We start from the raw sequence: 24,927 nt of genomic DNA, 5'->3' as shown, positions 1-24,927 counted from the left end.
CAAGCTGCTACATGGGGACAGACACTCCAACAGTGCACCAATGCAGTCCTTTGAATCTTTCTAAGGACATTTCATCTACAATTATGCTCTGAATATCCTGCATCAGCTTTTTTTCTCTCTCTACTGGGTCATCTTTAGCACTTCAAATGTTGTGATATCTCCTGACACAAATAGAGATAGATGATGATGGCAGATTGATAGATAGATAGATAGATAGATAGATAGATAGATAGATAGATAGATAGATAGATGACAGATACAATAACTGCTTCTTAGGTTTACATATCCTTCCAATACTCACTTCTTTTTTTTTCCTGTTTCCTTCATTAGAAAATTTAAGAATTTACTAAGCTTGTCATTCCACATCAACTTTCCTTGCTCTAAGTGGTCTCACTCAGTTCGTGGCTTTAAATTACATGTATGTGCTCAAACGTTACTTCCGCAATGATTTCCTTCCTGCCCAGCATGGTCCCAGTCACTCCCCTTCACATGACCTTATTTATTTTCTTCATAGTCTCTACCAGTATCTGAATATCTTGTTCACTCATTCTTTATTTCTCTATTTCATCTCTCTTCCCCACTGGAATATTTACCCTAGGAAAGTAGAAAACTCATCTGTCGCCCCTGAATTCTCAGAGCTCAGGGCAGGGCCAGACACATCGAAAAGACTTAGGAAGGAAGGAAAGAATGCAGGCAGGGAAGCCAGACACCTTGATATGGACCCTATCTTTACAACACAATTCACATTCTCTTCCAGTCTAATGAAAAGATGTATGAACAGATCATTGCAATATGCCTATCATAATGTTACAAATCAGTCTGATGGTAGATAGATGTCAGATTTATCCTTTTAATAGAGAGATCTTACAGTAAGGCAAATGAAAGATAGTTTATGTAGTATGAATCATCCCCTCCACGCATCCAGAAATTTTGTAAGCCTCCATTTTTCTAATACTAAAACAGCAGTGTGAGCTTATCATCATTTAATCTTTGCTTATATTAGTTTAGTTGAATCACTTTCATTTGACCATATGAATGAGTCAAATTTGATGGGAAGACTGGTAGGAATAAGAAAGAGAGAAAATGATTTTGAGGTCGTGTGCACTGAGTGCTGTAAACTGTAATAAAATATTCATATTTACCTCTAGGTTTTCTTACTGTCTCATGTGATACCACTTAAGCAATGGATTTGCAGGCCTGTATGTGAGTCCACTACATATTCAGATTATACCCCAGATGGTTTCATTTGAGTCTCTCACAGATATCTCAATGAGACACATTTAAATAAAACCCATCACCATTTTTTCCAAAAAATCTGTAACCTTTTTCTCCAAACTGTACATGAGAGAAATTAGCAAAATATAGTATGTGACAAATCCATCCATGTTTCAAAACAACTCACATTTCTGAAAGTGAGAGGAATGTTTAAAATCTATACTTTCTGCTTTAAGAAAGTATAATGCCATTAAAAAGTGATACTAATAAAGGTTATATAACAATATGAATAGTCAATTATAAAATTAGTGAAAAACATTATTACAACTAAATTAAAAAACACCCTCTTTATTGATTAATCAGTGGTAAAAAAAAATAGTAATATCCTTTGAACAGATAGGAGAAAGAAAAATAGAAAAAAATGGTTCTAAAAATAGGGAGGAAGCATACATGATTATATTTTTTCCAAGTATTCTAGAATACTCCTGTACTGTTTTTTAAGAAAAACTATATTATGGTAATCAAGACATTATTTAAATCCTATCTACTTAAGAAAAGATCTGGAGAAATAAGATAAGACATCAGGATTTATCTGTCATACATGGATGTTTGTTTCTATTCTCCTAAGAGAAAAAAAAATTTGATTGATTTGCTTTCTTATTTAGTAATTACTTCATTGCCAACCTAATTTTTAAAATAAAGTCTAGGTCATTGAATAGGAAACAGAGCCTAAATTGAATAAATTGGATATTAAAAAAAGAAGTACTGCAATGCACATTAAAAAAGTCATGGTAATAGTTAAAAGCCAAAATCTTCATTGAGTCAGCCGCTCACATTACTACATTACTATGAGAAATCTATAAAGCCATCTGCTAAATGTTTTAGAGGTCTATAAATGTTGGCGAACTACATTAAAAAATAAGATTAGGTTGAATGAACTAAAAAGCACTGAGGTCCATGCAGCATGTTACAATTATGCGGAGCATGAACACACTAAGAAGAAAAATCCTTTCAACCTTTTTCAAATGTTCAAATGTTCAAATTTAATCAAGTCTCCAGCCTATTATTGTTTTAAATTAAAAGTCACAATCATAGAAACACAATTCTGGACTGAGAGAAAATAAGCAGACACTGTATCCAGAGTTCTTCTTTGTTTATGTTCTACACATGTGGCTCGTTTAGTTTTCTAAACAAATATATTCATATTTTTGATTGGAGAGTTGGATGTTTCAGTTTTATTTTTCCATTCACTAAACTAGATGTAAATTAATTTGAAGGGAACATGATGGCAATGTAACTATCTCCTTCTTTGAAAACAAATGCATCATCTCTGCCCCGATGTTTATGTTCTGTGAAATCCCTCAGCTGAGCTGGAAATTTATAATTCAGTGGGGGGGCCATTATGTTTTGCAGTGCTGTATCACAATCGCATCATGTCCACACTTTAAGAAGAAATCTGGGAAAACATTTTTATGGTCCATTTTCCAAAAGCATTTTTTATCCTATTTGAAATGTATATTTATTGAGACATTTTTCTAAAACAAAATGAAATATGCATTTTAAACATGTTTGTTATGCCCAACAGTCATCAGACATTATTCAATAATACGTTCCTGTAATTACTGGAACCAGGAAACAGTATTCTGAGGGCCAAAAAAAAAAAAAAAAAAAAGGAATGAAAAGAAGTTCTATGTATGCTTAGAATTTAATGAATATATAAAAAGGATAAATAGGCTATAATGTAACATTTTATGGGTCATTATTATGACAGCACCTATTCCTAAACATGTTATCTGCACTGTGCTAAAGTAGAAAACATCCAAAGAAAAAGGACCAGACTTTAGATATTATAAAAGTGCTAAAAACTTACTAGGAATGGCCACTTTCCAAATTTTCCTTGATACTTGAAATTGAATTGTATCCACTTTAGAAAGCATTGAACATATCATCAGAAGACAGGGCCCAAGCCCTGATTTTATCATTTACTGCTCAATTGCTGTGAGCAAGGAACCTTACCAATGAAATAAGAAAAGCAATGCCTCTTCTATGTCATAGTAGAATTGGAAAAGCTGGTGAAGAAAAAAGAATTTATGTTGACCTAGTTCTCTACATGCCAAACTTGAGCTGGTGGTTTCCTCATAAGTCTTTTTAAAAAAATTCTATGCAACGAATATTTTTGTTCCAGTTTTATAGATGAAGATTACAAGTTAACAAGTTACATTTTGCCCAGGGTCACAAAAAATTAAGGTGGAGTTTGAATCCAGACCCCTGTGTTTCTGTGTTTCTGGGGCAATGATGGTAATCAACCATTCTGGTTTGCCAGGTACTATTCCCATTTTAAGCAGGAAGTCTGCAGTCCCAGGAAACTCCTCAGTACTGGGCACACTGGGACAGTGGGTCTCCTTTTCGGCAAACACCACATCAAATGAGTACAGTTACAGGAAATGAGAAGCCGTGTGGCTGCTTAGAGCTTGTTGAATATGTGCCCTTTGAAACTTCACTGCACAAAGTCACAATATATTCACAGAAACTCAACATCAGTGGAGCAACAGGAACTCTCACTGCTAGTGAGAATGCAAATGGTACAGCCACTTTGGGAGACAATTTGGCAGTTTCTCACAAAACTAAACATACTCTCACCATATGATCCAGCAATTCTACTACTTGGTATTTTCCCAAAGGAGTAGAAATCATGTCCACTCCAAAACCAGAGCACAGATATTCATGGCAGCTTTATTGCTAATTGCTGAAACACGGAAGCAACCAGGATGTCCCTCAGCAAGGGAATGGTACATCCAGATAATGGGATATTGCCACTGCTAAAAATGAGTGAGCTACCAAGCCACGAAAAGACATAGAGGAAACTTGAATGTGTATTACTAAGTGAAAGAGAGCCAAACTAAAAATGCTACTTACTGTATGATTCCAACTACATAACATCCTGGAAAAGAAAAAACTACAGAGACAGTAAAAAAGATCAGTATTGCTGGGAGTGAGAGGAAAGATGAATACGCAGGGAATGGAGGATTTTTAGAGCAGTGAAAATACTCACTATGAAATTATAATGACAGAAGCGTGTTATTATACATCTGCCCCAAACCACAGAACATACACTAAGAGTGCGCCACAGTGTAAACTACGGACTTTGGGTAATTATTACGTCAATGTATGTTCATCAGTTTGAACAAACCAATCACTCTGGTGAGTGAGGCGGATATTGGAGGAGGCTGTGCAGTTGTGGGGGCAGAGGGATATGGGAATTCTTGGTACTTTTTGCTCAGTGTCCCTGTGAAACTTAAACTGCTCTAAAAATGTTAAATCTTAATTACAAAATTTTAAAAATCAACTTGGTTAGTAAGCACACAGGCCATATCACATTTCCAAGGGTGAAAAAAAACAGCTCCATTGGCAAGAAACCAAAATGAACATCTTTTATTATTCTTCATGAGTAATAAAAATAATTTTTAATCCACTGTGAAGAAAGACTCTTTATGTGAAAGGAATACATTAAAAATTACATATTTCACCTAAATTATTGAGGCTGGCTACAGACTCTGTTTGAAGTCTTGCTTAAGGACCAAGACTTTAATGTTCTGAAGCTTTGGATTCACTTAAGCACTCACATTTTCAGATAAAACTAATTAGATTCATCCAGATGGAAAAAAAGAACCTCAAATCAAAACATTATCTGGCTTTGATTCACTCATCCGTAGGTAGAGAGTTTCTTAGAGGCAGATCTTTTATTTTGTTGGTTGCATAAATTCCTCCCCGACTCGGTCTCCCTACTTCCTAGGACTCTTCTACCAGAGTGAAAATTCTTTATCTTTTATAATCCAGGAAAAATAAACAAATACGTTCCAAGACATTTTAGGATTTAACTTCGATATCTGGAGTTCAGAGATGAGTGCCTGTAGGTCACTACAATTTTTGAGAGACAGGAACCATTTAAGATGTCACAGATTCAGCAAAAATTAGAACTATTAGTGTATGTTTTCTTAAATGCCTAAATTAGCATTTCACATAATCATGGCATTTGAGACTTGGGAGAAATCTTACATACCATCTAAACTTATTCCTTTTACAATTAAAGAAAATGTGGAAATGAGACGAACCCAGATACCCCTGCATTATTATCACAAATAGTAGGAAAGTCTTTTTACTTTTGGTGCTGTAATATCCATTTAAATAACACAATGTATTATTTTTTCAATTACTTTTTATAAAAATTTTACCAGTATCAAAAATTTAATTTATGGGCTTATTTCAGCCATTTACATAATTCTAAGCCACAGAACATAAGAAACTAAACACGTCAAGGCTCTAGGTTGTTGTGTGGCAAAATACTTTAATATTAGGATTAGGGGATGCCAATGTGTCAGCAGTGCCTATGGTCAGTTAAAATGTTCAAGAAGCAGAATTAATTCTATTAAGCCACCAGGGTACTATATAATGCGTGGCGCTAATTAGTGAACTGAAAAAGATTATGCTATTTTTAGACAGGCCTACTACTAACTCTCTTAGGACAGCAATTAAGAAAGTTTGGGTCTTGTGCTTTAAGTCGTTTCCTGATCGAAATGAGATTCTGGTGGGAAAATATTACTTAAAGCACCACCGAGGTGTCAGTCACGTATTATTGTTGGATTCCTTAACATCGGCAGAACAGCAGAACATCGCAGACACAGAAGTTGAACTAAGGTTCAAATTGTCGATGTGAAGGGTAGAATGGATAATGATAATCTTGCAAGTTGCTGAAGACACCGAAAACACTGAAAATCTATCTAAAAATAGAGACATTTGTAAATTATTTTTGAGATAGTGGCAAATCATCTTTATTATCTGCCTCTTTTGACACTTTTTTTGAAGGAAGGTAAAGTGGTCACTTTAATTGTCACTTTTAGGTCTGGGTGCCACGATGGTTCAGGTCTGATGATGAAAGTCATTCTACACTTCATCAAGCAAAACAACACGCTTTTTCTGCCAGGGCTGAAGAAAAGGACCTAACAAATGTTAGAGCAGAAATTTTAACCAAATTTCATAGCAATGATAATTACTTTTTTAAAATTTCTCAGTGATTTGGTGTTTTCAAAGGGTTTATTTATATTTTTATATATCAACAAATACCTATTATGTGTGTACTGTGTGTAAACCACTGTAGGAGGTTTGGGGTCAGGAAGATACACATGATGGAGACTGCCTTTTGGAGTCTTGTTTATATCCACAAATATCTTTCAACTGAATTTATTTACTATATAATAAATGAATGGTTATGATTTCTGCAATAATTATTTCTTTTATGAATAAAGAAATCTCAGAGAATGGCCATTGGTCACAAATCCATTGACTGCCCTCCATCCTGGTGCCATCACCACAGTTCAGACAACTATGACTGGTTGCCTGGATTGTTCGTGATATCTTCCTAAAAGCTCATCTGCCATCAGGGGCACACCCTGCAGTCTATTGTCAGCAGACAATGTTGCAGAAGAGGGTAGCCAGTAATCTTTCTGGATCAAAACCAGGATAATCGCTCTTGTCTGGTGGTTCCTTAATGCTCTCAGAATAAGACAAGAAAATTCCTTAGACAATCTACAAGGCACGCAAAATCTGGATCACACATATTTCTAAAGAAGTATCTCCCAAAACACCTCTGTTCAGGGGCACCTAGGGGCTCAGCGGTTGAGCATCTGCCTTCGGCTCAGGTTGTGATCCCAAGGATCCTGGGATCGAGTCCCACATCAGGCTTCCCTGGGATTCAATCCCAGGATTAGGGATCATGACCTGAGCCAAAGGCAGATGCTCAACCACTGAACCACCTAGGTGCCCTGAGATTGCAATTTTATTTATTTTTATTTTTTATTCTTTTAAAAGATTTTATTTATTTATTCATGACAGACAGAGAGAGAGAGGCAGAGACACAGGCAGAGGGAGAAGCACCTCCATACAGGGTGCCCGACGCGGGGCTCGATCCCGGGACTCCAGGATCACACCCCGACTGAAGGCGGCGCCAAACCGCTGGGCACCTGGGCTGCCCAAGATTGCAATTTTAAATAGACAGTCTGCCACTGCCTTCCTTGAGAAGATGGCATTTGAACAAAGATCTAAAGGGTGACACAGGCTTAGTCACGCAGATATTTAAGGGGAGAATAGTCCAGAAGCTGAAATGGCCAGCATGAAGACCCTAAAGTGGAAAGGTTTCTTCTGTGCTTAAGAAACACCAAAGAGGTTTATGTAGCTGAAGCCAAATAAGCAAGGGGGAGCGTGTCAAGAGGTGGTCACATGCGACTGGGTGACAGAGTATTTAGGGCCTCAAAGGCCAAAGAGAGAACTTCGGCTCCCACGTCACATGAAACAGAGGGCCATGGAGAGCTCGGAGCAGAACAGTGACATAATCTAGTTTATGTTTTAAAGAGGCCACAGGACATGGAAGAAAGAAGGCAAGTATGGAAGCAGGGAAATCAGTTTAGGAGACAATTGCAATAATCCTGGCAGAGAGACGATGGTGGTTGGATTTAGGGTGGTAGCAGGAGACAGGGAAGCAGTACAGCAGAGCTGACAGGATTTCCTGACGGACTGGCTGTGGGCTCTGGGGAAAAGGAGGAGTCAAAGCCATTTAGAAGTGTTTGGTCAAAGTAACACCTGATAACATGGAGTTGGCATCAACTGAGGTAGAAAGACCTTTGAAGGCGTAGTTTACAGGGGCTAAAGAAGGAAGAGAGGGGGGAAATCAGAAGTTTAGTTTAGAATACATCAATTCTAAGATGTCAATAAGACAATTTTCATCCTTGCTACAAGGCGATTGCTGGTTTCTAGTCTGAAGACTTATAAATTCCCTGAAGACTAGACCTTTGTCATTTCTCTGACACCTAGAACAGCGCCAGCATGCAGAGTAAAAACTTGATGAATATGTACTGAATGGACAAATGGATTGAAAAATAAATGAATGAATGATCGAACCTTGCCTGAAATTAGCAATCTGTGAGTCAGATTTAAAATCTCAGTACCGGGATGCCTGGGTGACTTGGCAGTTGAGCACCTGCCTTGGGCCCAGGCGTGATCCTGGAGACCTGGGATCGAGTCCCACATCGGGCTTCCTGCGTGGAGCCTGCTTCTCTCTCTGCCTGTGTCTCTGCTTCTCTCTTTGTGTCTCTCATAAATAAATAAATAAATAAATAAATAAATAAATAAATAAATAATAAGTAAATAAATAATCTTAAAAAAAAAATCTCCGTACCATGACTATAGAGTTATTTTTTTGTAGAGTACAAGAATGAAAAAAAAAATAACATCAGCAATTTATATTTTGTGGTTTTTAAAAGGTGAAATATTGAAACATTTATCTTTCACTTGTAATTATTGAATAAGAATGATTTTTATTAAGAAACTATGGAAGCTTCATTAACTTTTGGAGACTGAAACTTTAAATCATTCATTTATTTAGTACTTCCACAATTTGAAATAATTTATTTTTTTTAAAGGTTTTTTTTATTTTTATTTTTTTATGACTGTCACACAGAGAGAGAGGCAGAGACACAGGCAGAGGGAGAAGCAGGCTCCATGCACCAGGAGCCCGACGTGGGATTTGATCCCGGGTCTCCAGGATCGCGCCCTGGGCCAAAGGCAGGCGCCAAACCGCTGCGCCACCCAGGGATCCCTGAAATAATTTATATTATATCCAAAGCCGAACCATGGAGAGAGTTTTATGAATTTCATTTTTACAGGTTTTTATGCCTATAATGTAAGTTTTTATTGTGGTGATTTTAATAAAGTGTGATTTAAATTACCAGGCAATGTACCAGGTACAGTCAATGACCCAAAGACAACATAGAAAGAAATCTCATTAGGAAATATTCTTGCTTTCCTTCCTTAAACGATCATATATATATAAAAAAAATATGCTACTTGTTTATATCAGAAAATACTATATTGTCCCTCAAGTAATTTTTCTTTCTTTCTTCTGCCTACGGATGCAGAAAAAAACATGAAAGCCCTGTCCTGTAATTCTTATCTTTTACATCTGTTGACAGTTGAAGACCCTTATCTTGGCAACTCCCACAAAATGTCCATCTCCCCCCCCAATCCATATATTTTAAATTTTACAGCGGAAACAAAACAAATGAAACAAAACAAAAAACAAAAAAACAAAAAACAAAACAAAAAAAAAAAAGAAGAAAAAGTAGTTTCCTGACTCTGTCATGCCCTTGTATCACTTTGAGTCTGTGTACAGGCTCTTTTCCCAGCACCCTCCCCATATTTCTCCCTGCTGAACCATGTGCAAAGCCCTAGTAAGACCCCCCCCCCCCCCCGCTTCCAAAATGCCCTCCTTAACATCCCTTCCTCCATACCATCCTAACCATTTGCAGGGAGTGGCATGTTTTATGTGCATCATTCTCTGTTATATTTGCTAACTGACATGTGAATCTCCTCCATTTGACTGGAGATTATCACAGATGAGAGTCTTTTCTTTTCTTTCCTTTTCTTTTCTTTCCTTTTCTTTTCTTTTCTTTTCTTTTCTTTTCTTTTCTCTTTTCTTTTTCTTTTTTTCTTTTTAATTAAGTTCCTGGTCCTCCAGTAACTGAGCAATACCTCTGTGTTGAGATAAACTCCTACGCAAAGCCTTTTTCTCCACCCAGATTCAATTTTTATCAAGAGTCAAAGGCCATATAAAATATGTCTCCTATTGATGCCTGTGTTTCCAAAGCTGTGCTGTCTTTGTAAATTTGTTTAATCTCTAACTAGGGTCAAACACTGAATCAGAGCCTACATTTTTTTTTTAACTTATCACCCTATATGCTCTTTGCAGCACCTTGCACCAAAGGGCCATCACGAGCTCTCTGAAACTTGGCAGAAGTAGAGGAAAGAAAAACACTATGGAGGGAAATGCTACTGCAGGAAGGGAGCAAGCTCTCAGCTCGAAATCTGGAGCTAGGTTTTGATGAAAATGTTAACAGAATGCATTGCTAAAGATCTCTCACACCCCAAATCTGTCTTGCATTTAGATATACGACCCATGCACTTCAATAATGAGATGACTTCCCGGAGAAAACAGTCATCTCATTTTGCGCTCATCCTTCTCACAGCAGACAGCAGTGGTAGGAACATGATGACTAACAGAGTATTCAAAAGGAGCAAGTCGGTTCTATTTGGGGATGAATGCCATATGCAATCTTCATCAGAGAGCTTAGAAGGCGCCGTGTTGGAATGGATAGAAGCCCGCAGTTCCACAGAAGGAGAGCACAGGTGGAGACAACCTGACACCAATGAAAGGACTAGGTGTCCATTTGTTTTCTCATGAGCCTTGCTACGTCAATGTATTTCCAAGTCCCACAGGACCGCTATAAACTGTGTACAGATTGACTATCAGTCAAGATCACCAAACAAGAAGTCACCTAGTATTGAGGAAAAAATGAACTCTGGGTTATTCTTTCACATTCTATGAGATGCTTTCTGAATTTAACTTCAAATTAACAGAATCCATTCGTATTCAATGCTTTTAATCCTACAGATTTAAAGCCAAAAATCTGTATATATTTTTTTCTCCATTAGGTGCAGAAAACAACAAGGACAAAACCTTTCCCTAATGTAAAAAGAGTAGAGCAACTGAAATAACACTGTCCCTGACTGATTCATACACGATCTGCTTAATAATACACATATAAACAAACAAAATCACTATGCATTTGAAATGCCTTGCAACTCTTGCTCTTATTTTTCATAAATGTGGTTTCATAAGAATGTGATCATTTCATTCCACTCACTCTTTGATCTACTCTTATCTCTGTTCTCAATGGGGTGACCAACAAATGGGGGAAAAATCTTCCTATCAACAGCAGAAACATTTAATATTTGAGGTAAATATATGTATGTAGGTAAATACATAATAAAATGTGCTGAATAAACAAGACAAGTCCAAACCCACGGGAGAACAAAAGATGCATTTGGGCATTGCACATATCAGAACAGTGCACTGCACTCAATAGTCAAAGATTCCTTGTTTGATTGCATGAAGCATTTTTTTTTTTTGCATGAAGCATTTAATTTTTTTAGTCACTAAAACAAATTAAGATTTTTATCTTCTTCCTAGACTGTTCCAGAGAACGTGTTGGCTACTTGACAGCAGTTAGCTATAGATAGATACAGATATAGACACAGGCACAGATGTAGATGCACATATTGGTAGATAGATATATACCTTAATTGTAGTCGTGTGTGCTCCCGGGTATTCTTTTTCTTCCAGTGTTGACCATCTTTCTATAAATTTGGATACCAGGGAATCATCATAGTCCACTATCTGAAATCCAGAGACGTTTGCACCTCCAAACTGAATTTTTAATAGGTCTCCATCAGTAAATCCCTAGACATAGGATACGTGTGTCAGGCTTTCTATTAGGAATAAAAGAACTTGACACTCACAAATAACTCTAGACATTGTGGTTTTACAAATATCAAAGACTACATGGGAGATAAAAAAGCCTAGAGTAAATGTTTCATGTATTTATCAGCCAATACTCTGTACCCAGTTCATACTCTCATTTTGGCACCACAGCGTATACTTCATTAATGATTGTTTATTGGTTGTACTCACATAAAAGTGCTCTATTTTATTGAGAAATCTTCCATGGAAAAGTATTGGTTTTATTTATTGAATCGACAATAGAGCATTACTACATAGTTATATATATTTAATAACATGAAGCTAGTTCCCCAAGAGCTACATTTTAAGCAAGTTATTCCCGTTTAAATTGTTCATTCTCTCAGGGGATAAAACGACTTTAAAATGAGAATGGAAGGTACTAAATGCCTAGTCATTATTTGAAAACAATCAAAGAATTTCATATTAAGTATTGAGCTTAATATTGAACTTAATTTTTATAAAATATATTAAATTTTTAAATCAATCTTTTGTATTATTAGAATGAATTCAGTCATTAGTAAAACCATGATGTGGTGTTTCCATTGATTTCAAATATTGTGCTGTCATGAATTCTATGTCATTTTGAGAGTACATTCTCTCAAAGATGAAATCACAATTTTAATAAATCACAAGTATAAATATTTTCACCTTATAGATTTACTCCTTGCTATTCTGCATAAGGGTTGAAAATCTCTGAATCCAAGATACAGGAAAATCTTTTCTTTGTTATTGATATTAAAAAAAACATATTTTAATACTATTTGTGTAAAGAAGGATACTTTGTTATTGGCTCATAATTTTGGTTTTTCTTTTTATTAAAATAGTACAAATAGTGCAAGAATATATGGAACAAAAGTCACAGATTTTCTGCTCTGGCCCACCCATGCTCCAGTTAAGCTGCTTGAAAACAATTGACTGCAGTAATTTTCTTTTCTCATATTTATCTCCATATTTCTGCATGACACATTTTTGCTACTGTTTCTTTTTATTCATTTTTGATAATTTTTATTGAGTTTTTGCTTATGTCAGATGAGTATGTAATTCATTCACATTTACCTGCTCACCCATTTTCATGACCACAGTTTTCATGTTTATAATTCTGTCATTCAGAGCAAAGCCAAATAATGTGCTGGGGCTGCATTTTCTTTCTTTCTTTTTTTTTTTTTTTTTTTTTTTTTTGAGAGAGAGAGCAAGAGAATGAGCACAAGTAGGTGGGAGGAAAGGCAGGGAGAAAGGAAGAGAGAGTCTCTTAAACAGGCTCCACACTTCATGTTCAGCACAAAGGCAGGGCTAGATCTCACAACCCTGAGATTATGACCTGAGTGGAAATCAAGATTTGGAAGCTTAACAGACTGAGCCACCCAGCAGCCCATATTTTCCTTCTTGAATAGTTATTTCAATCTTTACATTAATAATTGCTTCATTTCTTTCATTACTATCATTTTGTATATACCTATCTTATTTTCCTCTAGTTGCTCCATGAGAACTTTTCATGTTTATATGAGTAAATATATTTTTAATAACATCAAGCATATCAAGTAATCTGTTTCTCTTTTTTTCTGAATATTTAACTTACAGAAGACTTTCTGAATGCTGAGATCTGAATTGGAGGCTCCTTCTATATCCTCTGCAACTGTTACTCTGGATTGTCCCTTCAGCATGTTTCTAAACATGCTTCCCCTGCTTTCTGGACCACTATTCTCTCATGTTTTATTCCCTTCTTCTTCTAGAGCCCTCAACATTTTCCTAAGACACATCAGAGGTAAATTTTTTGAGACATTAAATGTTTCAAGATAGGTTTATTTTGCTCTGACATTTGATTTTTATTTTGGCTGGGTACATAATTTTAAGTTGAGACTCTCATTGTTCCACTGACATTTGTTCTTATTGAAAACTACAATGTCATTATTTCTAATCATTTTTTGAATTATTATTATTATTTTTAAAATTTTTATTTATTTATGATAGTCACAGAGAGAGAGAGAGAGAGAGAGGCAGAGACACAGGCAGAGGGAGAAGCAGGCTCCATGCACCGGGAGCCCGACGTGGGATTCGATCCAGGGTCTCCAGGATCACGCCCTGGGCCAAAGGCAGGCTTCAAACTGCTGCGCCACCCAGGGATCCCTCTAATCATTTTTTGTATATGACCTGCTTCATACTCCTCTCTGCCTCTACTTCTCACCTGTCTGAAACCTTTAAGATCTTTTATTGATCTCTGAAATTTCATGGTGACATTTTCTTTGAACTATGAAAGAAGCCTCTTTTCTTTCATTGTTTTATGTACTCAATGGACATATTTGTGTCATCAAGTACTGAGAATTTTTCTGAATGCTTTTTGATGATTTCCTTCCTCTGCCTTCACTATTCCATCTTTCTAGAATGCTTATTAAGAGACCGTAACTCTTAGATTAAAAATCAAGTCCCTTGCAATTTCCCCTGTACAGACCACTTCATATTGTATTGTCATTATGTTACATAATCCGGAAATTTTTTCTTAACCTTATCATCAGTCTTACAATTTTACATTTTATTATTAAAAAAAAAAACAAATAACTTCCCATAGTTCTTTCTTATTCTCTGAGTTTTTTTTTCCTTTTCATAACATAACTTTTTCTTTTCTTTATGGATAATTAACTTTCTCTTATTTCTCTGTGGATACTCATTACAATTTTAAGTATTTTTCTTGTATTTTCTGACAGTCCTATTTCTTTTTATTTTATTTTCTGTTTGTTTATATGTTTGTTTTATATTATATCTTAATGGCCCACACTTTTCTCAAATGTCTGATTCTGCTTCACTATTTAACAGTAAGCCACTAAAAAATTTCTTGGAATTTGCATGTGCATGGAGGAGGCTCCTTGACAAATGTGCTTCATTGTAAGGTAGATAGTCAGGTGGGGTGGACTGCAGTACTTTTTGTCCATATTTATGGGCTGAAGAAATGAGAACTGGATCACTTTATGACCATTTCTTCATCATTTTATGTACAAATTCTCCTTTTAAATGCTGTATCAAGAACTTAATCACAATATGTGTTTTGGGAGCCTAGTCAAGCATTACCATCATGAGGAAATTAATCAATAATGATATCTGAGGACTTTTTTATCTTTTATAGCCACCTCCTTCAATACTCATTAGACACTAGACAGAAAAAAGGGGACATTTCCAACCAAGAATTTGGAAGATGAAAGCTCATCAACTCTGAATGACATTCTTCAATTTTAAATGTCAGTGAAATTTCAAGTGCCCTTAAATTCTCAGAAACTGTAGCACTCCTCAGAATCTTTGAACCTACTGATTCACAAGAAGTTCCATATGGTGAAGATATCAAGTATTCAGAGATGGAAAATCAAATTTGAATTCAGATAAAATACTAGGTATTTTTCTCTCTAGAAGCATGACAACAGCATGCACTTGTTTTCTGTTTTTTTAATCTTTTTTACTTGGGTCATTCGTATATTTCTTTCCTTTTCAAAGCATCAGATATCAACTCTCAAATTGATGAGCCACCTTCTGTCATTATTTCTCAATGTTCCAATACAATCTTCTCCATCTGGACGTTTTTAAAGATCACGGCTTTCAATGTGGCTCTGTGTTGTTCATCAAATGGCACAATTCACACAGGGGACTGACTGTCCAGGCTGTTCCCTGCACAGAATGTGGTTCTGAAGTGAGTGAATACAGAGCTTCATCTATTTTAACCCTTGCTTCTCTGCTAGGGAGTCATTTAGGATCTATAATATCATATTAATGGATAAATTCTAATTAATTTTATACTATTTAGCCATTTCATTGGTAAACTGAAGTTTTATCTGAACAACCAACTTCTACTAATAACATGCAGGTTTGAGATTTAATATTCTAAATCACTGGTGCCACCTTCTAGTGAAAACAGTATCAGTTGTAAAGTTTTTTTTTTCATCATTACTAGAAATAATGTCTTCTGATATAATAATCTGACATTCTACAAACCACCTATGGAAACAAATCTACAGGGGTGCCTGGGTGGCTCAGTCGGTTAAGTACCTGACAGTTCAGGCCATGATCTCAGGATCATGAGATCAAGTCCTGAGTAGGGCTCTATGCTGCTGAGCATAGAATCTGCCTGAGATTTTCTCTCTCCCTGTCCCAGTACCATCCCTCTCTCTAATATATATAATATATATATATATATATTATATATTTGGACAAATATGAAACCTTTTCAGAGTCCTATTATGCTATTTAGAATAAGCTCTCATTTTTTTTTCTGCCTTTTCTCACTATCTTCTTGAGGTTAGGGACAGCAATGTTCTCAATCAAGTAAGATCAGACTTCTTCAAAGAACATTAACCTCTTCAATGATAGAGGCTTAGGGTCATTTACTGCTGATCTAAAAACTATTTTGAAAAAATGTCTAATGATAATTCTAAACTGGCTCCGATTATGCTTAAGAGAGATACAGTTAACCACTTGATTGCTCAGTATAATTGCAATTTGACAGAAATCTCAATGAAAAAGTGATCAGCTACAGGAATTTAATTTCATTGTGTTGCTTACATGATAAATAGAAAATCAGAAGTAAATAAAAATAACAAATTAATATTCTTAACATCTCCAGCTGTAATTTTTCACTATAATGTAGTCTCATGAATGTGCACTTATTTCAAATATTATATCTACTAAAAACTTTAAAGGAATGCATAAAGGGAAAAATTTATAAAACACTGTGACAGTGAGTAACAAGAGGAAATTTGAACAATTAAACTTTATATATTTTCGAAAACCTTTCCATAATTAAATATGCCTAAGACAATCTATAAAGTTTGTCAAATATTTCTTACATCATTTATAATAGAAATTGATTAGAAAATGTAAAGTAAGTCTAAAATATAACAAACTCAGAAAAATATGGTTACTTCTAATTGATCAATATACTCCAGATGTGGTTTTAAAAATACCACTGATAAATGTTGGTCATTCAAAACTATTTTATAATTAATAAGCATCTCTACTAAAATTATAAATATCAATTAATTCACCTACCAGATTTGCAATGATATAATGGTAACCTTTAACATGTTTTCCAATGGTAATAACCTAACAAAGATAAAGAAACAATTATTTAATACATGCAAATAATATAAATTAAAAAATTATTGATGTTATGAACCAATTGTGGAAAAAAGTGGAATTTTATCTACTATGTTTTCTGATATTCTGTGATGACTTGTATTTGACAAATATAATTATCAAATCCAGAGAATATTTATCTCAGAAAAGAGTAATAATATATTTTAGCATTTTATAAGTGCTATCTTTCAAGAAGTCAATAACTAAACAAATAATTACTTCAGTTTTGTCAATAGTGAAAATAAGGTCACAAGATTTTAAGAATTGTAAAACGAAAAGAATCTTGAATCCATACTAAGTCATAATTTTATTCCTACAAAAGCTATTTTTCCAAAACATTAGACAGCTGAAACCATCATCTGAGATCTTATATTCAGACATCTACACTCAAATTTATAGTAGTACATAAATTTTAAAGATACTAATAAGTACATAAAAGATTCTTATATGAATCTATAAAATAATATTCCCATCTTAAGAATCTTGAAGTGCTTGCAATCTGGTTCAAACGAACATTATTATTTCCAGCTTGAGGCAGCAAAATATCAGAGAAACTAATCCTTCTCCACAAATCTAAGTCAAAAATCAATGGCGAGATAAACACATCACGGAGCAAGTGGTCATTTTGGTAATGCTCACGACAGTTTGGGGCATTACTGAATCAATGGGACTTTTCACTGATCTATTTCAATTAAAGAGAGTAGAAATTGGTGAAATGGCCAAGCTGTAGTCCTAGTACTTAGATACTCAAATGTAATTTTTATTTTTAAGAAAATTGTCACACCAATGGAAAGCATGAAATGCCAGGGCTATAGACAAACATTCAAACCAATAGTTCATTTCTCTGATGAAACGGTTTTGGTGGCTTCCAATTGCTTCTAGCATAATAAGCAAAATCCTTAATTTATGCTACAAAGTCCGATGATCTTGCCAAGTTTCTCCAGGCCCTCTTTCTCCACTCTGTACTGGACCCTCATCGGCCCTCTTTTTAAGTATTTTTGTCCATAAAAAGGCTTCTTTCCATCACCTCAGGACTTCACATACTCAGCTTCCTCTGCTTGGAAAGCTCTCTCCAATACCATATCATTTGTCTTATTAATGCTTCAGGCTCAAGGAATTTCGGACCAATGTTACCTCCTGGGAAAAGACGTTGCTAACCTTCCTTTATCCCAAAGCCAGGTACTCCAAAGCAATGCATTTAGTTAAAGAGCAAGGACAAAATCCTAGGAAAGATTTCACCCAATGGCCTTTTGATGTTAAGTGATAGCTATTTTGAAGGGAGTTAGGGCTTGTATGATTTTCTAACCTGCTTTTTATGTAATACAACTCAATCGCTTTTTCCTTGAAAATGAACCCTCTGTATTGAAAGGAAAATTGTGAAGAAAATATGTCCTTCTGCATGAAAAAATATATTAATTAGCATCTCTTGAATGGAGTTGATTATATCCCTCATATTTCCTACTGACATCTGTTGATTCTGCTTAGTATTGATTCTACTTTCTGAATCATGCAATTCTTCCTTTTGGGAATTAAAAACCAAAACCAAACAAAACCGAAAAAAATGGTGCTACCAGTAGCTGAGTTTAGCATTCACTGAAAGAAAGGGCGGGGGGAGGGGAGAGGAAAATTCACTAGCCCCATATCTACATAGGAATTCCTGTTGACGATACTATCATGTTTTTGCTTTACAGTAACCATTAGCATTACACTAACGATAGCAAATTTATATTGATTTCTAAGTGTTTTTGATGGCAGAGTCCTTTTCCCACCCAATCACAACTAGAAATGAGTAATTTCAAGATTAGATTGAATGATAAAATACCAATAATCAGCAAAGATTGATTCTCTTTCTTTCAGCTATTATGACAATAAAGTTTCATCACCTCTGTTCTCTTGTAAGTATTGATGAGTAAATAAGTCAATAGTATTTACTGTTCCTAAAATAATAGTATTTCCTTTTCTTTTTTTTCTTTTTCTTTTTTTAGTATTTCCTTTCTTGAAATGTACTTCAATTCCACTTTTTGCTTGGTACATTCTATTCCTTGAAGGCCTTCCATTATTTCCCCATCTAAATATTTTCTGTAATTCTTTTCCTATTTATATTCTCTTCATGTATTATATATATATATATATATATATATATATATATATATATATATATACTTACCATCATTGTAATTACATGTTAATTCTTGTAAATATATCATAAACATTCACCTTATGGGGTTTGGCCTGTTTTGCTTAACATTATTTTCTTGGACTCACCACAGTGCCTCTGGCAAACATTAGACACTCAAGGAAATTTACTGAGTAAATGAATGAATCCAAGCAAGATAAATGCTGCCAGTATGTGAACCCTTCGTAGATCCTCCTGCCCCCATAAGATAGGTTCCTCCTCCTCCATTCTCTTTGACCACATTGTTTCCTAACTTGTAGTACTGTAGTGTAATACCTGCAAAATTTGTCTTCCCCTCTTAAACCACGGGTTATGGGGTACAGATACCACTCTTTCTTCCCTATCTTTGCATATTTCATTCTAGGCACAGAGAATGTCTGCAGTAAATGTTTGCTGAATGATGCAACCAACCATCGTACATACTTATTTGGTACATTCAAGAGAGTCTTGTGAAAATACAATATACATGTGCAAAATCTCTGTGCCTTTTGAATGGATGTCCATATAGACATTTAACAATCATATTTGTTTCAAAACATTACATTACTTATATTCCTAATTTCTCCTATACTTTCTATCTTCTAGTTTTGGAAATAATCATTTTCATATAGACTTCCACCAACAGTTATTATGATGAGTCATGAATACATAAATTCTTTAAACAAAAGACTAATGACTATTATTGAAATTCAGTTTCAATGAGACTCTCCTATGAAATTCAAATGAGTTATTGAGGTTCACATTAGAACAAGAGGCCTTCAGGTTAAAAACAACCCTAACTTCATCTCCTGAGCCAGGAATCAAGATTTTTCTACTATAATGTTCACCTCTCTGGCATACAACATTTGGCTCTTTCTTATAACAAGTTAGTTTTATCCAATTATTTAATATTTTATGAGAGATCCATTTTGTATGTCTTAGGGCCTGTATTCTTACATATCAATTAAGGCTGTGTCAACATTTATGTTTGCAAAATGTTTTGTGTTATACAAATTAGTGAATTAATTGTCTCCTCAAAGCATAGAAGGGCCAAGAAATGCATACTTAACTGCATATTTTTCTTCCAATCCTCTATTATCCCAAGGAACTAGTAGCCACTACACACACACACACACACACACACGTTTATCAGTTGAGAAAAGAAGCAGATACCCAGTGAAGCAGATCTTAACTCACTAAATCATGATATTATTTCACCAACAGCCCTGGTCACTTACCCTATCTATATAACACAGTGGATTTTATTTTTGTCATTAAGATATTACTGAATGGTTGTCCTATCCTAAAAAACCTTAAATGGAACCAAGTTGGTATAGTAAGCACAGATACAACATCCTTATGTCCAGTAAACTTCTCAAATAGCAAAGACAGACTGAATATGTCTCTCCTATATATTTTAATTTCATAGGTTAACAGGTTTTATAGTGACATAAGGCTTCCCTAGCAGGAGGAAACAATTCTTGAAAAAATAAATACAGGCTTTTTCTGAAGACATAGACACATTCAGACAACAATGTTGATGTTGTCTGTTCCATACTGCACTCTAATGTTTGACGTACTCTGTTTTGCCATAGTCTACTCACTTTTCCCTTAGATCCTCAGCCTTATTTTCACTTAATTGGTGGCTATTTCTTTATCTCTCAAAAGCTCAACAAGTTAAATTTTAATTTTCCAGCTAAATATATCAAAGTTTAGGGCAATGCTCATCATATAAAACATAAGAGTCAGTGGTAATGTATTGAATATAGTTAATGATTAGTATGATGTGTCAGCATGATTGAAGACCATCTGCTATTGCTAACCAAAGCCAGAGAAAATTTAATTGATGATCTTTGCAGCATCCTACATAAACCATAAAGGAAAAACTGCTGTTCAAGCACCTCACACAAATACTCATTGCAAATGCTGACACTGCACGCATATTCTATATTTGGTGCCATTAGAAAACAGAGAGTAGCCAACCTGGTCTACGATGTCGTTTACTTTATCCCGTTCACAGTCCAGAATTACACGTCGTTCCTTTTTTAACTCTAGATCTTGAAAAAGTGATCGGTACGTCTCATCTTTCTTGTCATTGTTAATGTTTCCCACATTGATGGCAGTCACTTGCCATTTCTTTTCAGCAGCAGAATCCAGCACAGCTTGCAGTGTTGATAAGCCTAGGAAGGCAAAGAAAAATGATGACTGATAAAGATACTTGAATAACTCAGAATTACGTTGTGAAATTGACAGTGAATATATTTTTAAGGCTGATATTTTCGTGTAACTGAGGGGATGTTGACTCCTCTAAAAAGCTACAGCGATGATCTTTATCGACATCGACTTATTTCCGCTTCACATCAAAAACTCTTGTATCTATTTGCTATTGTTCTGAAGGAAAGAACCATGGTTTGAGAGGAGAATAGTCTCCCCTTCTTTCAGCTGTCTTCTTTTGGATATAGCTAAAGAGTAATATCTGTGATACCTTTGGTTAAAGTAAAATCCAAAGACATTACACACATTTCTTTCTCTTACAGAATGGGAAAGACTGTTCCTTTACATGTGACAGTCTATCTTTTCACATTAACATCCTGAAGAGGTTGCAAACATTTTCAGGGAGACAAATCTGCATGTCTCTGTGCCTTAGAGCCAATAATGTAGATGAGGCTGTTATTTCCTCCTGTTGTTTTCCGGTAGGCCCTGGTTTTTCCTCAGCCTTCTGTCTGTCACACCATGTTTTTGTTATTGGGACTGATCCCATAGAGATTAAAATGTTCACCTATTAACCAGATGGTAGCAGTTAGTTTTCTAGCTCAGATTTATTACATTTACTTAACTTTCCAAATGTAAGACCCTTTTACTATTTATCAGTAACTTTGCTAATAGCATCATAGGACTTAGAAAATTTTCTTTTTATTTTTTAACAAAAATATATTACCTCATATGTAGGACTGAGAGGGAAAACAATCAGGGAAATTATTGCCTGAAGTTAAATCTGCAGTTCAGCTCTTGGAAAAAGCAGCATATAAACTTGTCTTCCACATCACTTCAAATCTTCACAACCAACCTAAATTCATCATTTCTATTAATAATTTAATGAAAAACACAAAATCTGGGTTCAAAAAAGAATCGAGGACTCATCACATCATCTTCCTGATTCCAGAAAGACCTACATCTTTCTGAGAATGCTGATTCCTTTTTTCCCATAAAATGTGGGATTTACTTAATGTGATCACACTGCTCTATAGATTTTATTCTTATGCTAAACTTTATTTCAGTCCATTTACTATGACAAAATACATGCATTAAAAAAAAACGTACTGAACCTGGAAAACATCATAAAATTTTTCATTGATTCAATATTGGCCAAGAGTATATAAGATTAGCCTAGAACACCTTGTGATACAAAACGCAAGGAAGCTCTCCAAAACTGTCAGCCTTGTGTCAAAAGACTCAGAGCCAACATGATGAAGATCACTTTAAGATGAGGCAATTTGGATATCAATAAAACTAATAACTGCAAAAGACTTAATTACAGAACATATTTTTAATCCATGAATTCTTAATAATATCTAACCATAAACACTATCAAAACTGAAACAGCAAAAAATAGAAAATTTGAACAGACTGATAAGCAGGAAAGAAATTGAATCAGTAATATTTAAATATATATAAATACTTGGTTGCCTTTGAAGGATACTAGGAGCTGAGTTATTATTTTGAAATGGGTAAATAAAGGAAAAGAAACAAGCATTTTTGTGCCCTTCCTATATGAACTATACTCAGGATAATAATTAGTTAAGACAGATTTTCTTTTTTGGAAAGACTCCAACTAACAATTAATGAAGGAATGCGGATTTAGAATTGTAACTATCTTGTAATACCTAGTGAATTAATGAATCAAAGTAACAATCATTAACTGCTGCTAAGACCACAAAAAGAGAGATGATCAGAAGTTAAGTGTCTCTAAATAGGAATATTTAACATCACCTATGGAGTATTCCCACCAAAAAAGTGAAGGTGAATCTTACCAAGCTTCTAGTCCTAGCTGCCAATTTATAAGGCATATACAGCAGAGTAATATGCTATAAATATCATAGTGTAGCAATCATCAACTTGAAAATCTACATAAGTTATTAAAGACAAGAGCTATATTAATCATTCGGAGATAGGAACCTCATTTTTATCTTGATTCAAGTAAACTGTGGAAAAAAATAGATGATGATATTAATGAATTACTGTTAATCTACCTGCATATGATAATGATATTGTGGTTATGTTCAAAATAAGAATATTCTTTCAAAATACAAACTGAAATATGTACAGATGAAATGACATGACATCTGGTATTTGTTTCAAAGTAATTGTGAAGATCAAAGGGATATAGATAAAACAGGATTCCTGGGATATTGGTTATTAACAAAGCTGAGTTAAGAGTCCTTGGGGGTCTTCATACTATTCTACTTTTTATTTAAAATATTTCATTATGGAAATTGAAAATTATTTATTTTTATTCAAATTGGGAAGTTGAATCATAAATTGAACTTAAAGTGAATTTTTTATTTATTCATTTATTTATTTATTTATTTTTGCAAAACACAATAATTATTTCCTCTCTCCAGTCTTGTACCAAAAACATAAGATACACAAGAATTCCTCAAGGGATAATTTAAACAAGAGACCACATTCCATTGTAAAAAAAAAAATCTATTAATGATAAAATTTCTTCTAAAAACTTCATGGATCACCTATGATTTCCATTCACTATAAATAAACCTTTCTGATATAATTCAAACCCTTTCCTGTTTTTCATCATCAGTGAAGTTTGAACATACAGCTGGTCATCATGATCAATTCAACAGCTATCAAAGTGCCTGAAAACAGTTATTAAATCTATCCAGTCTTCTTTCCGAGTAGGAAAAAAGCTAATTTCCTAAACCTCTTTCACTATCTAGGTCTTACTTTTCTACATTTTAATCTTTATGCAACTAACTCTTCCTTGTTACTTCCTTAAAAACGTTATGTCCATGAATGATGTCCCATATGCTATCCACATATTGTCATATAGCACTGAGATTCCTTTCTTCTAGGCAACAAATCATTTTTTGTTCTTATTTAATCATGAAGTTTACCATATACTAAAATTTCAAGTGGTGATGTATTTGATATTCTATCCCATCTTTCAACATATATTACAAGAAATTTTCAATATAAATAAGGATTTGTAAGTGGGTTTCATCAAGTGATATTCCTATACCTAATATTTACTGGCAGTTTATCTTGTTAAAGAATATGAAGATGATATTAATAAGAATGCATTTAAATAAACGGTTGAGTTTTCATCTCATTTATTCTCTGTGTCAAAAATAAAGTCACAGTTGGTGTGGATATTCTGTTATTAAAACTCTCAGAATTAATATTTTGTAACCTATGAAGCCTAAAAACATTACATCCATTAAGAAGCTAAGTAGCTCAAGTGGTGCAATATCAAACTTGATTAATTTAGTGCCATCAGAAGACAATGAATAATATTAAATCATCTCCTAGGGACAGCCAGAAGTAACTCACAATCCATAACATGGTCTGACTCATGATTTAAAGAGATTGCTGTCCCATGTTTAGTGATCCATATTTTTAGATGTGTTTTTTCAGTATTAGTAACTGACCTCTTAGTCTCTCAACTTGATTTGTGTCTTCCCCACAACTAAGAGTTTTGTATTGATTCTGATTACTTTACAATTAACAGATGATTTAAAATTTGAAAATTAGTGAAAACACATGTTATGACCTTGGAGGTGAAATTAACCACTTCAAACCTAACACAAATGCATGCTCTTGGTCTCTTGATACCACATTCTAATTAGGGGAAAAGTATTACTTGAGATAATTACTCTTTCTCTTCCACACAAACTGGCGTAAAAGTATCTTCATAAATAACTCCAACCCTAATCAGACTATAAACTTGTATGGACAGTGGGAATTCCATATAAACATTAGTTTACTTAAAGTTATTAGTAACTAGGGATGCCTGCGTGGC

At 34.6% G+C, this 24,927-nt stretch overlaps 1 protein-coding gene across 3 annotated transcripts in view; it reads right to left on the bottom strand.

Annotated features, from left to right (window-relative positions):
• GRIA2 (glutamate ionotropic receptor AMPA type subunit 2) overlaps positions 1-24,927 on the bottom strand; it is a 151,711-nt gene that overhangs the window by 43,254 nt on the left and 83,530 nt on the right. For all 3 annotated transcript variants that reach the window (XM_025438936.3, XM_035699421.2, XM_025438935.3), the window contains 3 exons: positions 20,874-21,070; positions 16,649-16,702; positions 11,402-11,563 (listed from right to left, as the gene is read on the bottom strand). In XM_025438936.3, coding sequence (XP_025294721.1) covers positions 11,402-11,563; positions 16,649-16,702; positions 20,874-21,070 — 413 coding nt within the window. The remainder of the gene's footprint in view (positions 1-11,401; positions 11,564-16,648; positions 16,703-20,873; positions 21,071-24,927) is intronic.

Source organism: Canis lupus, chromosome 15 (genome assembly GCF_003254725.2).
Source record: "Canis lupus dingo isolate Sandy chromosome 15, ASM325472v2, whole genome shotgun sequence".
NCBI lineage: Eukaryota > Metazoa > Chordata > Mammalia > Carnivora > Canidae > Canis > Canis lupus.
The sequence above is the reverse complement of the archived record's forward strand: the minus strand, read 5'-3'. Positions and strand labels throughout refer to the sequence as shown.